Source organism: Fistularia commersonii, chromosome 26 (assembly GCF_037954325.1).
Source record: "Fistularia commersonii isolate RoL2024-O1a breed Wild chromosome 26, RoL_Fcom_v1.0, whole genome shotgun sequence".
In the NCBI taxonomy this organism is placed as follows: Eukaryota; Metazoa; Chordata; class Actinopteri; order Syngnathiformes; family Fistulariidae; genus Fistularia; species Fistularia commersonii.
The window spans coordinates 10,555,858-10,570,658 of NC_141309.1; the positions used below are offsets into that span (position 1 = coordinate 10,555,858).

The following is a 14,801-nucleotide window of genomic DNA, read 5'->3' on the forward strand; positions in this document are numbered from 1 at the left end:
AGGTAAGCGCACAACCTGGACTGGGCAACTTTTATTGTAAGTTTCCCCTGAAGAGAGAGGCACTAAAAGTAGAGTAAATCTTTTAAGCATGACCACAATGCTTGCTCTCATAAACAATAAACTCGAGGCAGCATTTTCCGTGGATCTCCCACTGCATCAATCAGAATGAAGCTCCGAGGGTTGGACAAAATAACAACCAGCAGACAGTGTAGTTTAACAGTCCATCTGAGACACGTCGGTGTCGGCGAGACACACGGACTGGCATTAATGGCGCTGCTTAGGAAAAGGTAAAAGGATGATGTAGAATTGTATCATAGCAGGGTATCTAATTTATTCTTTCCAATGTGCTTTGTCATTTATAAAAAAATTAAAAAGTGATATTTCACAAATGTTAAAAGGAATTTGACCTGGCGGCCATATACAGTACCTATCTATTTTCAAGCTGTTGGCTTGCATAATATTAACTTTTCAGTGAGACATTCAAGCCTCGCGTCTGCCCGCAACTGTCCGACATTTAAAAGTTTATGTTCGGATTTGGCCTGTCACAGTGTCACAAATGCAAAACTGAAAAAAGTGTAAATCCACTTAATTGGTATTTAGATAAAGCCTGCCATCTTACAATATTTGCTTCAGGGCTATAAAAAAGGCCATCATAATCTCAGTGACAATGTGGTTACTTGTGACCTTTGAATTCTTGATGAAGTGTATACAAACTGACAAAATCCATCTGTCCCCTTCATGAGTGTTAAATGCTGTGGTCTATTCTGATTCAAGGTACCAGGCTGAGTTAAAAAAAAAAAAAAAAAACAATTGGGGAAAGACAGACAGACAGACACACACACACACACAACCTTGGAGGCCCTGCTTGTGGTAATGAGACACACCAGAGTGCTTGGCTGCTCAGTTTGTGTAAGCCCCCTAAACACAGAGCATGATTCAGGCTAATTCTCCCACACACTTCTGCTTCATTGAGATACTATTAATTTCTCAAGTCTGAACATTCAAGTGCTGACATTCATTTATTTCGGTCATTTTCCCAGTTGCCTGTGTTTGTGTTGGCATTAGTAGAAAAGAAAAAAAAAAAGTTAGGGGTTGATGCCAAAACCAACCTGCTCACACAATCACATCGAGTATGAATCCAGAGGCTAAAAAAGTGTTATGACAGTGATACAGTCTATTTTTTTACGTCTGTGGCTTCCGATCACTTTTCCACTACTACTTCACCCGGAACTGACATGCCCAAATGTAGAAAAGAGGAGGCGGAGCCGGACGGCGCCCTATTTGGAGTTTCCACTTAAGTGATCACTTGGGCTCTAAGTCAAAACAAGCCTGTCTATTTACAGAGCCTCGCAATATTTACAAACGAATAACTCCCTTCAGTAACTCTGTGTGTGCGCGTGTACGTGCGTGTGCCCGCGCTGAGAAAGTTCGGACGCGTTTTTGCAATTCAAAAAAAGTTTGTCTGCTTCAAAGTAAGCAGAGGAGTGAAATTAAACAGGATCGTATAATAAGTCATGTGAGAATTTGGTACATGAAATACGCTTTATGTACTGCTTTATAACTACATTATAACATGCAAGGATTAAAAAAAATAATAATCCACGCAGTTGAATCGGGGCCTTGTTTGCCACACAAACCATAACAGCGGGGATTCGAGGACAGACCCTGCTCGGGACGGACACGGAGATGCCGTGAACTCGGTTATCTGTCGGAGTCTTTTGCCTCCACTGAAGTTTCCAGCGGGCTGACGCGCGGATCGCCGGGCGATGGGCGCTCCTGTCCATATATGGTCATCTACGTCACGCAAATGTTCCATCCCACTATTTAATACAGGCAGACTGGTGTCCCCTATCCAGCTCCAATAGAGCAAGAAGAGCCGCTCTTGTGCAACCAACACCACCAACACCACCAGCACCGACTCACAGACTTCAGATTCCCCTTCCAGCGACCCGCAGGCTCCAGACGCGCAGCACTGGGAGCTTCCAAGCCCGGCGCCGCTCGCCCTCCGCGGGGATACGTGGATAGCTACAGCCGCCGGATCAAGCCCGACTCCTTTTTTTTTTTGTTTCTTTCTTTCTTTTTTTTTTTTTTTGAATTTTTCTATTATTATTATTTTTTCTCCCACCCTTCTTTTCTCCCACACCTGTACTCTTCCTCCCCCCTACCCCGCCCCCCACCCCCCAACCCCTAACTTTGAGAAACACTCCGCGCCCCGCGTCAACTCCCCGGATCCCCGCGGGCTGCCCTCCATAAATGACGGACTGAACTCAAAGTGCTATGACCGGGAAACTGGCGGACAAGCTCCCTCTTACCATGAGCAGTTTAATAAACACCATCCCCGACAGTCTCTACCCCGAGGAGGAGATCCCCACGTCTATGAACATCTTCACCAACACGGAGTCCATTAACCATTACGCACAAATGAACACAGGTAAGATCTATATTTTTTTTTCTTTTCTTCATTTGACTACTTTTAGTTGTTGGTTTTTTTTTTTGTCGGTTGGAGCGTGTGTGCGGACCGCTCCGTGCGCGGGAGGCAACAGTTGTCTCGGAGCACCTGTTTGCGCTCCGGCTGCTGCCGCTGCTGCTGTTGCTGCTGGTGGTGCCGCTGCAGCGCGCAACAACAACAACAAAAAAAAAAAGAAAACAAGGTGGATGGAGAGGAAGAAGAGTTTTCTCAGGTTCAGATGGAGCGCCGATCTCCTGGGGGGGGGGATGAGGGAGGGACAATCAAAACAAAAATCCGCGTAATCGGGAGGTTATTCTATTTTCTTTTTAACGTTTCCCCCCTTTTTGGTGAGATGTGAAGAAATCAGACGCGAAGTGTCGAGATAAAGAAACACACTTAAGATTTAATCTTTAATTGATATTTTTTTATTTGAGAAATGTCTCGGTGTGTTCGCCGCCGCCGCCGCGGCTCGTCTCCACGCTGACGCACGGTTGAGGAAACAGAGGGGCTGTTCGACAAAGTCCCATTCCTGAACTCCAGTCTATCAATGACACGTGTGTCAATGTGCTCAACAAAATACATATAAATATATGTGTAAATATATTTGTTTTCAAATATCAAGTTACAATTTCTCCCCGTAAGTACTTTACCCGATTACTTTCATTCACAACTCCACTAAAATGCCAGAGACTGAGTTATAAGTAGGCGTGTGTGGCTGTTTCTCTCCGTAAGTGACATATGAGGTGTCGGAAGGGCCGTGGATCCGGTCTCTTCTCCATCTCGAGGCCCGAATAATATTTAAAATATTCTACAGATTTCTGTCGAATTCGGATAAATAAGACTCCGTGTTAGGGCTGGATGTCCGTCGTTGGCAGGAAATCACTCCCTAATTTGCTCGGCATCACTTTCCGAGGTGATGGAGCTCCTGGTGTGGGAGACAAACGACACCACTTCACTCCATTAACTTTGTGGATTATCATTATTATTATTATTATTATTATTGTTATTATTATCATTGGTATTGTTATTACACACTGTTAATTTAATCATATTAATTTAAATTCTGTGCACACACTGATTCAACGCAACAATGTTCCTTTTTTTTTCCCCACCTGAAATTATTATAATATGTGACTGCATTTTTGTTTCTTAGCTAAATTGTTAAAAAAAAAAAAAGAGTGGGCATGAGTTGACCCCCTCCACACATGCGACAACATACCTGATTTTAAACACGCGTTCAAAGTGCATGGACACGGAGAGGAGACGTTTAAACAAACGGTGTTGTGAATGATCTCAGAGATGTTGCTGTGTTTTGTTGTTCATTTATTATATCTGATTTGGATTAAATGCTCTTCGTGAACTGTAAATTATGAATATGTCAATTTCTGTTTTGTTTGTTGTTGATACACAGAGTGAAAATACAGGGGGAGCATGTGTCTACCACATATGAAGAAAACTGATTTTTTTTCTGTTGTCTTGCACCATGCTTTAAGACCTAACTACTAAAATGAGCGCAGACATATAAATTATAGCCTTTTCCCCCAAAAAGAAATTATGCAATGGGTGTCAGCATTATGTGCCTCTTAAATTCAACAGTGCAACATATCTATATTGCTACTTTTATTTCATCATGATTTAACTCTCGACAACATTCAGCAATCCGTAATTACCTACGTATAACGTATAAGCACGATATGCATGATTTCCTTCAAATGACTCAAGATCCAATTTTGTTTGATAAAGGTATTCTTCTCCATTTTTTCCTCATGCAGCTCGAAGAGCACGATTGACATCGAAGTGTGTCCTCCACTAAACACATGTGCATTTGATAGTTTTCAACAGCTGTGAGGAACAATAAATGTGTTGTCAGTGTGAGACGTGGGATTCTGCAAAAATTGAAATATCATGGAAATCAGTTAAAATCTGGAAAAGCTCTGTATTGGTATGATTAGATAGGAAACAACTTAATGCCCTCCCGCACCCATCCATTATATGCACATCTTCTTTACTGCAAATGTGTTTTGAATTCTCAAGCGTGATAGATGAGGCATCTGCATTATAATCCGCCATGGTGTAAAGAAATCAGATCTTGCCATTCAGTTTGGCTGTCCTCCTGAGGGGCACAATGGCTAGATGAAAGGGGGTGTTTAGGTCTTGATTTATGGGGGCTTGTGGGATCTGAGAGAGAGAGAGACACACCGCTGTCTCAGATGCAGCAGTCAGTCACTCAACTCACAGGTCTGTCAGGGCTCACACTCTTTCATGAACTGAGTTGGACTTTAAATTCACTGCTGCAGAAACATGCAGAGGAGCTGACTTTAAGACAAATGCTGGTACCCAACTTCAAGGTCATTTACCTCGGAAAAAGTTTTTTTTTTTCTTTTTTTTTTTTAACGTTTTTCCAAAATTTTGTCATGTTAACATTTTTAAACAGTTTTCCTCTCACCTGATGACATTTGTCATTCGTGATTGAACAACAATGTGGATGAACTATTCCTGATGCCTTTTTTAAAAATTGTTTTTCTTTCACCCAGATAATATCATGGATCTTGGCATGGGAAACGAGAAAGCAACTGCGGAAATTCAATATGGATCCAGCTTCCAGTCCAACCGCAGTGGACAGACTGTCACATATCTTGGGAAGTTTGCCTTTGACACTCCACCCTCAGGTGGCATTGGCGGCTCTGGCTGGTGCTCTGATAACAATATCATCAGTCTGGTCAGCGCGGGAATCCTGGGTGTCTCGCCATCGCCTGGCACAGTATCGACACAGACGTCGTCATCCGCACCCAGCATGGGTGGGCAGTCATCAGATATGGAGCAGGTATATGGGCCACCGCTGCCTGCCTATTCCACCTGCAGTGACCTGTACCAGGATCAGGTCTCCTTCCACCACAGTCCCGCCACCAGTACAGCACTCGCCTACCCTGGCAATGACTATCATTCCACATCCAAAGCTTCCATGGACGGCAGTCTTTTCTCCATGATTCCTGACTACAACCTTTTCCATCATCAGGGGGACGTTGGTGTAATGGAGCACAAGCCTTTTCAGAGCATGGATCCCATCCGAGTCAACCCTCCACCCATCACCCCTCTAGAAACCATCAGAGCATTCAAAGACAAACAGCAGATTCACCCAGGTTTCATTGGTGGACAGCAACACCCTCCTCAGCATCACCCTCCGCCACAAACACTCACACTCAAACCGATCCGACCACGGAAGTACCCCAACCGTCCCAGCAAAACCCCTGTTCATGAACGCCCGCATGCCTGTCCAGCAGAGAACTGCGACAGACGGTTTTCGCGCTCAGACGAGCTCACGCGTCACCTCCGCATCCATACGGGTCACAAACCCTTTCAGTGCAGAATATGCATGCGCTCCTTCAGCCGGAGTGACCACCTGACGACACACATCCGCACTCACACGGGTGAGAAACCTTTCTCCTGTGAGTTCTGTGGACGCAAGTTTGCCAGAAGCGACGAGCGAAAGAGACACGCCAAGGTCCACCTGAAACAGAAGGACAAGAAGCCAAATGACAAAGGTAGCGGGGCAGCAGGGAACCACAGCTCGCCGACGAGCGCCTGCGGGGGGCCAACAGTAGGAGCATCGTGACCATCGTTACAAGCACTTGAACTGGACCCTGGACATTTCCTGTAAACAGACTTCGGAAGACAGGGCCACATCTACTATGGCATAAATAGGTGACACATTTCCTCTCTTTTAGACCCTCCCGCCTATTTTCAGTCTTACTCCTTTTTTTGAGATGGATGGCTTCAGTGAGAGAGAGAGAGCAGGCTGCTACACCCCTCGGCCACTGCAACATAGTGGCAATGCAAAAAAAAAAAAAAGGGTATCTCGGCACATTCTGTCTAAAAGTTCAGTGTCTAGCTATAGGTTTCGGGTTGGATACACTTTCGTCAATTTACTGAGAATTTCTTAATTGGAAGGAGGTCAGATCCATCACAAAGTTGAAACAGACTAAATTGGATGGAGCTTAGTGAAAGGGTGAGTTAACTGAGACGTATGCATTCATTTTATTAGGCTGTTTAAAAGTGCAATTGGTTATATTTGTGTAATGTCATGGATATTTTATGATTGGCCCTTGGCTGTCTTTCTGTGTTGTTTTTTTGAGGTGCTGTGTTTTTATTTTCAATTTAATTGTTGTTTTCTGAAAAGAATGTGCCAAATGTATTGTGGCGTTTCAGCCGACCACACTCTTGTTTTTGTGCCTCACACTTGCCAACCTTAACAGTGATATATGAGCTTAGTGCACATGCTGGTGTAACAGAAAGATCTGATTCAAACATCGTATCTCAGATTTAGATTTACCTGCACAATCTGTCTAAATCTAAATAATTACCGACTAGGTTTGGTTCTAGGGGGCACACAAAGCAAACCAATGTCCTGTTGCTTATAAAACAAACATGAATGCAGTGGCCAATGCTTTTGCCAATATTTATTTTTAGTTATATAGAGACACTATGTTATTTTTGTTACCTTTTTATATGTTGGATTTTTGTGATGTTAACAGATATATGTCTGTGTTCCCGTTTTCAAAAGCTCACCAATACAGTTCCTGTTTCAGTTTTCCAGAGCTCTACAATTACATGCAATATAGTCATGACATATATCACCAATCGAAAAAACAAATTAACCAAGAGCATCAAGACGCTAAACTACTTAAATATTTGACAGAGTAGCAAACCAGAGGTATATGAGTGGAAAGGGATAAAGCAAAAAAAGACTGAGGGCCTTTTGACTGTGCCTCACAGTATCTGGACACACTGTAAAAAGAAAATAATTTACTACGTTAAAGATACCAAAAAAATAAAAAATAAACTGAAAAAAAAAGAGAGAGAAAGAGAGAGAGGAGGAGAGCGATGAGGAGCGTATTGTTAAAACAAATCATAAATATCCAAATCATTTACATATTTTCTGATACAGAGACTGAGTTTTAAACTAAGGCAGTTTTGTACAGTTTACAAATATGTATGCAGGTAGCGACAGTAGAAGTTTCACTTTTTATACTCAGATATCAAATGCACCGGTACTGAATGCATACACACATATGCACACATGGGTGCATATGTGTGCGTGTCTTCATGCACAATATGTATATATATATAAATGTCTACATAAAGGAGAACCTTCAATTGACTGAATGCGTGTAGAGAATGTGTCTTAAAGCTTTTCGCTATGTAGTTATGAAAAATAATATTTTGTTGTCATCGGTTTTTGCAAGCATTTTGGAGCACTACAATAGTGCCAAATATCATGTGTTCACTTCCATTAAAAGGACAAAAAAGAAAAAAAAGAACAGCATTTGTACCATCTGTACGCTTTTAAAGTGGTAACTGGTTTAAAGAAACACAAATGTGTTCTTTGAATAAATTTGAAGATTACAATTCCTTTTTACATTTTTGGATCTCCTTTGTAGTTGTAATAATTTCTTTAAATGGCCAAAATGCCCCCCCCCCTTTGTACACAAAACCAATTCTTCTCAAGGAGAATAAGGTTTTTCTCATCTGTGATTTGCGTGTGATCATTGCGCTGATCACCTGTAATACCTCATGAACCATTCAATGAAATGTATTTCGCTCTTATTTTGTATTATTTCTCTCATACCTGAAATGTGTGTAAAGTAAACAAAAATAATGAAAGATGCACATTTGACAATTATTTACTGGTGAAAGTAGATGAGGTAGATGACCTTCCCCCTGGAGACTGTAACATGACCCTGCAGATCAAATTCCAATTCAGAACTGATAATAATGGTGAAAAAAAACAAAAAAATAAAACAGACAATTCATACAACTGTAATGACTTGAAAACATAAAATGTATTTATTTCAATCAAGTTTTGCATAAACCCAGGTCTCAAGAATATTGATAACTATATTACCAAACAAGTCATTCGTGTTAATTCCATTACTGTTAATGTTCATTCTGGGAGTAATAACCATCTGTGTGGCAAGGCTGTTCCTGGTTTATGAAATTCCATACCTCTTGAACTTTATTCCTCAGATATACTTTTAAAAGGAAGCTACTTTTATCCAGCTCGACACATGTAATTTCTTGTTATTGGTTATGCTCATCGATTATTAGAGTGTAGGGTGTGTGTAAGGGGCTTCGTTTTGTAACATTGTTATCAGCTGGAAAGGAATATGTGGTGCCGGTCGATAGTTTAGGATAAGAAAAATATGGACAACCGCAAAGGCTAAAAGAGAGGTCCATAAAAGCAAGGCCACAGAGAACAAGCATCCTGGAGTCAGCTTCACAGGCCTTGCTCTTTCTCTTCAGCAACAACCAGTTTTCACTGCTGAGCTTCCTGGCAAGTGTCCATTTATTACAAAATTAATATGGCCTCAGAGAGTTTTTCCTCAACTCATCTGTGTAGTTAACTGAAGAGACCTCCTTGCACTTTTGGAGATAGTTTTCAAAGTTCACACACCCAGTTATGTCTGATTGTAAATCAACTGTTTTATGTCATTAAAAAAATACATTCGATCACCGAATGCATTGGCAGCTTGGATATCGGATGCTTTTATCTAAGCTCATTCAAATGAGATGTGACTTGGTTCTAACTGAATCAAATCAAGAACATGTGTCATTTAAAATCACATTTCACAGTATTAGGAGTTATTTCTAATTCCAGGTCATTTAGATGGGGAGCTGTCACAGTACGAAGGTTAAATGCCTTGTAACATAACAGATCTTGAAGCAGATGCTCTAATGCAGTCAGTGCAAGAAGGAAAACGGTTACAAGAAAGTTTACCCTGACAAGAGTGATGTTCAAAGACCTGACCCTTTTGAGTATATCTGCCCCCCTTTCCTCATTAAGTGACCCTTGCGAATGAGAATGGATGCTATTAAGCATGAGATGTTGAATGTGGCCATAAATTGTGTTTATGATGCAGGGATTACACCTGATTTCTTTCTATATCTGCAAGCCATGTGATTACAGCTTCTCAAATTCAATATTTCACCTGTCACAGAGTTCACCACTTTTTGCCACTTTTTTACCCACCGCATTTTCCTCACGACAAAATAGTTATTTATAAAATGTTTACTATGTCCTCCATTCGACCCCCTTGATATAGTCTGCCGGTAGCATTATACAGGCAAAACAATAAAACTACTGTGTAATGTGTGGATCCTAAAGATGTGTGTCAATAACTTGTTAAAAATACCTGAGAAACGGACCCCGTTTTATACTGCCTATTCACCAATAAATGCAGTAAATGTTTTTTGTACGTACAATTGTCCAAGAGTGGGAGGGTGAATGGTCTGAAATTTGAATTTTTCTTCTGTGCTCCATGTTGGGCGCGAGCCAACATCAGCAGCCATCTTTGTGCCAAACTGGGTTGCAGGGTTGACTGATCAAAAACAATATGTAATGAGAGCAACAAATCATAATTTCGACCTCTGTGCGCTTGTGGTGGAAGGCAGTCTTATGCTAATGTTTATGTTTAATTGTTTGATTTAGTCCTCACAAATGGTGATAAGGAATTACAGGAAAGAGAACTTGTTTTCATAGAGATTTCTATAATGTGTAGATATTACAGGCTACTCATGCTGTTTTATGAACTACAGGGTGGCTTCAGGGATCTTCAACAGTAACACTATGGTGTTCTCATGAAGTTGATACTGAGTGTTTTCTGTTGTGTTGTGTTTCCTTTTCATTACAGTATATCCTCATGTTTGCATGTGCACGGAAATGTTCCAAAGTGCTGCCCTCAGATGCTGTGGGTAGTGCTCATTTCTTTATTATGCATGAAAATAAAAAGTCAAAATGGGTAGGAATGGAATAAAAATAATGACCATCCAAGACGAATAATTGAGGACACACACTGGGATAACTGTATCTGTTGGGTTTTTGAAGAAAACAAGAGGTCTTGTTTAAAATGTTGTGGATGTCTTTAGCCTATTTCATGTTTTTATTACCTTATAATAAGGTCCTTTTATGATGAGCTGAATATTGAAATGAATTTTACGATATCCTTGTGAAAGGGGGAGACGTGCTCCCCTGTTTTACTGGCACTTCAGTTTGTTGTAATGCAATTGTTTTGTTATTTCTATGTAAGTACTTGAATAAAGAAAAATGTCACTTACTTGCTGAGTCTCTACGGGCACACACTTGACATTGAAATTGAAATATATATAAACCCACATCAATAATATGTCAGAATAAACAGCTGGATGTTGCCGTTTTAAAATACGACAGCGATACAAATTTGGCTTCATTAGCTTCTGTCGTGAAATGTAACCAGAGGAAGCGGCTGAACTCGGACTTCCTGTTTAGTGCTAGGTTGTGGACCGGTAGAGAGGGATGAGGTCCTCGGAAGAAAATAAAACGATTCAATGAAACTGGAATTAAAGTTCACTCAAAATGAGCTGGTATGTATTTTCTTAAATTGTTAATGTTGCCTTTAGAATTAAAAAAATAAACACATATAACCCTGAAATGCTGTGAATGAGCTAGGACAGGTGGCTTGCCGACCGGGCTCCGGCTATTTCCTGGTAGCGCGACACAAACAATATGAAAGTATGACAAAGCTAGCTATGAGCTTTCAAGACTCCGTGGTCGTTCACGAAGGAAATCAAATAAGCATTTAATCGGTGTTTTTGACTTTATGGTTTGCAAACATAAACATTGCCGTTCCTGCGACAGCTGTGAGATGTGTGAAAACATTGGCTAAATGATGGACGTAAAAGTCGCACAGCTAAGTTACTTCTCGGTGACTTATCGCTTATTATTATGACTTGTTAACACAGTTGAAGGGATATTTACTGTTAATACAGCTTTGATTAACTTTTTTTGTGGGAAAACTTGTGAGCATAACATGAAATATTACTACAAGTTAGGTAGGTCAATAGGGTGAACGCCACCTTTTATAGGGATTTATGGTCAACAGAGTGCCCAGCTAGCGTTAGCCTTTTCACGTGCATAGACTGCCAATTGTCGTTGTGTGTCTGTACTTGCAACTGAAATTATATTATTTTGATTGATCTATTGTGATTGAAAGTGAGCGAGTCCGTCAACTGATTGATTGTGAAATGGCACTAATTACAGTGGTGGTTCGAATCGAATCACCGTCTGGTCACAAACCAGTTCGGGGAGACTCTTGCCAATAAAGATGTATCATCCTCTAAGAATTAAGAAAACAATGTCACGTCTGAGCGATGAAGCAAAACATGTACCCATAATCCTTGTCAACTGTTAATGTCATACGAATCAGGGCAATGTTTTGAAGGGGGAATAGGTATGACATAGATTAAAAAACAAAACAGAAAAAGATTAATTGCATTCATTTGATTATGTATTCCAACACACTGACTGTCTTGCATCAACCCATAAAAGTTTAATTAAAAAAAAAGTGCTTCATGTAGACCTGGTGTTTTCTCATTGGGACCAGGACCATTCATCAGCTGGCATAAGGGGGAATCAGCTTGTGAGCACCAACAAGTAGAGATGGCCTTATTTTGTGGTTTTATATTCCAATTAACTTGCCATGAGAGAAGCATTGTTGCCCCCCACCCCACTCCTTCTTGATTTCCCTCACTCTTACCAATGCACAAAAACCTAATATGATTACTGTCAGTGTTCTGTCCCTCTAGACTACACAAATTTAAACCTTTTAGTATTAAAATGCTGTGAATCAAACTGTTTTCTCAGACTGACTTGGGTTGGTTTAACTTCAAAAGCTACAGGGGCTGTTTTTCAGCTATTTATCAATATAAGAGTGCCACTCTGGTTTTTAGAGTGAGAGTGCTGCTCTGCAAGTTATGTAGGTAATTATAAATTCACTCAAAAATTTGCATCATGTTTTTTTTTTTTTTAATTAGACGAACCACAGATTGTGTGTGTGCATACTGGGCACTACAATACACTTGTCACTGAGCCCTACCTTCAACTTTCATCAACTTAGAGGCAGCTAAAATCTGTTTTCTGTCTAAAGTAAAGACTTGCAGATTCTTCTCTCGTGAACTACAAACTATTTTTGCTCGCATTATCAGATTCACAGTTTGTATGTGTCAAGTTACTGGTTAAAGATGTATCTTCCCAGCAGTAAGACATTATTATGACACATTTATAACATGAATTAAAGGCTTCACTTCACAGTGTCAGTTGGCATAAGATTTCTGATGCATTTAGATTAGCAGTTACATGGGTTGATTTGAAGGGTCACTTTGTCAAGTCATTTTAAATCCTTTTGATATCTGTTTGCGCCAAGGTTTTTTTTTTACCTGGCTTTTTTACCTGCTTTGTTTACTCATTGTGTGCTTTGAGCAGGTGTGTTCAGGTGTTACACAAATAACTTTACCACCGTTAGCATGATGCTCAGCGCACTCTGGCATTATGCAACCAAAATGTATCACAAATACTGTGTGCAGCGGCATTGTATGTATAAAGGTTGTTTTAACAACAGAATTGAACATATTATTAGAGGCAGGGATACAAACTCTAATGATCTTTCTCATTATGCATGACATCTTTGTCAGTGGAATCATTCAGCATCAAAACTCATGATACAAATTTTACATTTTTGCATACATGTTTTTTGGCCTTATGTGAGCCTAAATCTGGGAAAACAAAAAAAATAAACAAAACTCTTTTTATGCTACTCATTTTACAAGATATTGATAAATAGCAATGGATCATTTGAAAAAGTTGCTACTTCTTTTCCTTTTGGCTACTTCCTTCAGGGTTGGCCACATTGAATCAGGCCCCTCCATTTGAATAAGCATAAGTCATTTATTCTGTGTTTAATTTGGAAAAATGAAAAAAAAAAGAGTTTGTATTTAGTTTACCCGCATTTTAAATTGGTAAGACAAACTGAAATTGTGAATTGTGATTCTGCTTGAAAATAATCACTGAGTGTGTTTTTTTTGGCAAGAAGGCCCACCCCTACTAAGGAAATATCTTTGTTAACTGGTGGTAGATTGTGTTCCCTTGGGCAGATTAAAATTTAGAAATTACAATAAAATGCTGAATTGAGTACAAAAGTTAGCTGGTCATACCTGGTCTTACTTATTTAAGAAGTAGAAATATCTTTATTTTGTTACATTCAGTTATATATACTGCACAACACCATAGAAATTTGTACTCTGCATTTAATCCATCGTGAGCAGTGGACATTCACTAAGCAGCGTCCGGGATGTAGTTTGGTTCAGTGTCTTGCTCAACAATTCTTTTGCAGGCTAGGTAGATTGACTTCCATTTCCATAAAAAAACACTCAGACCACCGGAGCCACTCCTCCCCATCTACTGTTTATTAGACAAAACTATGTAAAAAAATATGTTTTATTATGACTTTTCTGTTGACTTTCCTTGTATTTTACTTTAAAATTGACTTTTGATATTCACTCAAATATGTTTATTTTACGTCATTCACTATTTTGAGGTGTAATCAGCATTTATTAGGTTTTTGAACAGGGGTTACTTAGGACACCGGCTTAGTCCACATTCATACAAGCCATGAAGAGTAGGGAAGCTATACATAACACACCCTTCCAATTGATCAGTGGCATACTTTATTTGCCTTATCCTTATTTTACACATTCTTGGTGTCAGTATCAAGGAAGATTTCTATTGAGCAAACAACGTGGCGTCATTCAGTACATTTGGGCAGTCATTTGCTGGCAAGCCATGCTTGTGCCAACACGCACCACCAAACACAAGGTCAAGAGTAGGGTGTACGAAGAGTGAAAAGAGTCCTTTATAGACTCTGCTGACTGATGCATTCCAGTATGGACTGTACACTTGCTTCTGTGACGTGAGAGGTTTGACTTTGGGGTCATCATTAGAACAATCACACTTCCCAACAACTTCAACTAGTGCTCTGTGCTCCATGGAATATCTGAGGTCAAATGATGCACAGTCTTTCTAATGGTGTACACATTTGCTGTTTAGTGAAAAGCCATTGGTTCTTCCAGTTGATGCATAATGTGTCCTCCACAAAAAAGACTGTAATGTCTTTGTTCATGTCTACGTGCTTACTGGATGGTAGTGACGTCTAGCCTATTACAGCAAAGTTGTAAATGCTAGCTGTTAGACTGCAGATAATGACACCAATATGTCAGAGTAGTTTTAAAGCATCTTGACCACAAAGAAGGCAAAGACCAAATATTATAAAAAGCTACTGTGATCTGTTAAAAAGTGCACTACTTTGAAATTGCTGTCCTATATGTTTGGAATTATTAGTTAAAATTTGGTTACATTGAATTTTGTATTGATCAAATAAATCGTGTGAAATTTTGTGCAAATAGACATTTTATAGCCTAAAAAAGATGGCATGAAATATTGAGTTGATATTCAGTTAAACTACCCACATCGCCCCGAACTCCTTGG

General features: G+C 40.0%; 2 protein-coding genes across 3 annotated transcripts in view; both read left to right on the forward strand.

Moving 5' to 3' along the window:
- The first annotated feature begins 1,874 nt into the window (after positions 1 to 1,874).
- On the forward strand, positions 1,875 to 7,301 carry egr3 (early growth response 3). The gene is made up of 2 exons (XM_086173776.1): positions 1,875 to 2,431; positions 4,984 to 7,301. Exons 1-2 carry the CDS (start codon positions 2,278 to 2,280, stop codon positions 6,060 to 6,062), a joined length of 1,233 nt encoding a protein of 410 aa, XP_086029902.1. The 5' UTR covers positions 1,875 to 2,277; the 3' UTR covers positions 6,063 to 7,301.
- Positions 7,302 to 10,729: 3,428 nt separating this feature from the next.
- The window catches only part of bin3 (bridging integrator 3), a 30,173-nt gene continuing 26,101 nt past the window's right edge, over positions 10,730 to 14,801 (forward strand). The window contains exon 1 of one of the 2 annotated variants that reach the window (XM_086174172.1): positions 10,730 to 10,846. In XM_086174172.1, the coding sequence (XP_086030298.1) occupies positions 10,839 to 10,846 (8 nt within the window). In that variant the 5' untranslated portion in view covers positions 10,730 to 10,838. The remainder of the gene's footprint in view (positions 10,847 to 14,801) is intronic. The other variant, XM_086174171.1, reaches the window with a different exon arrangement.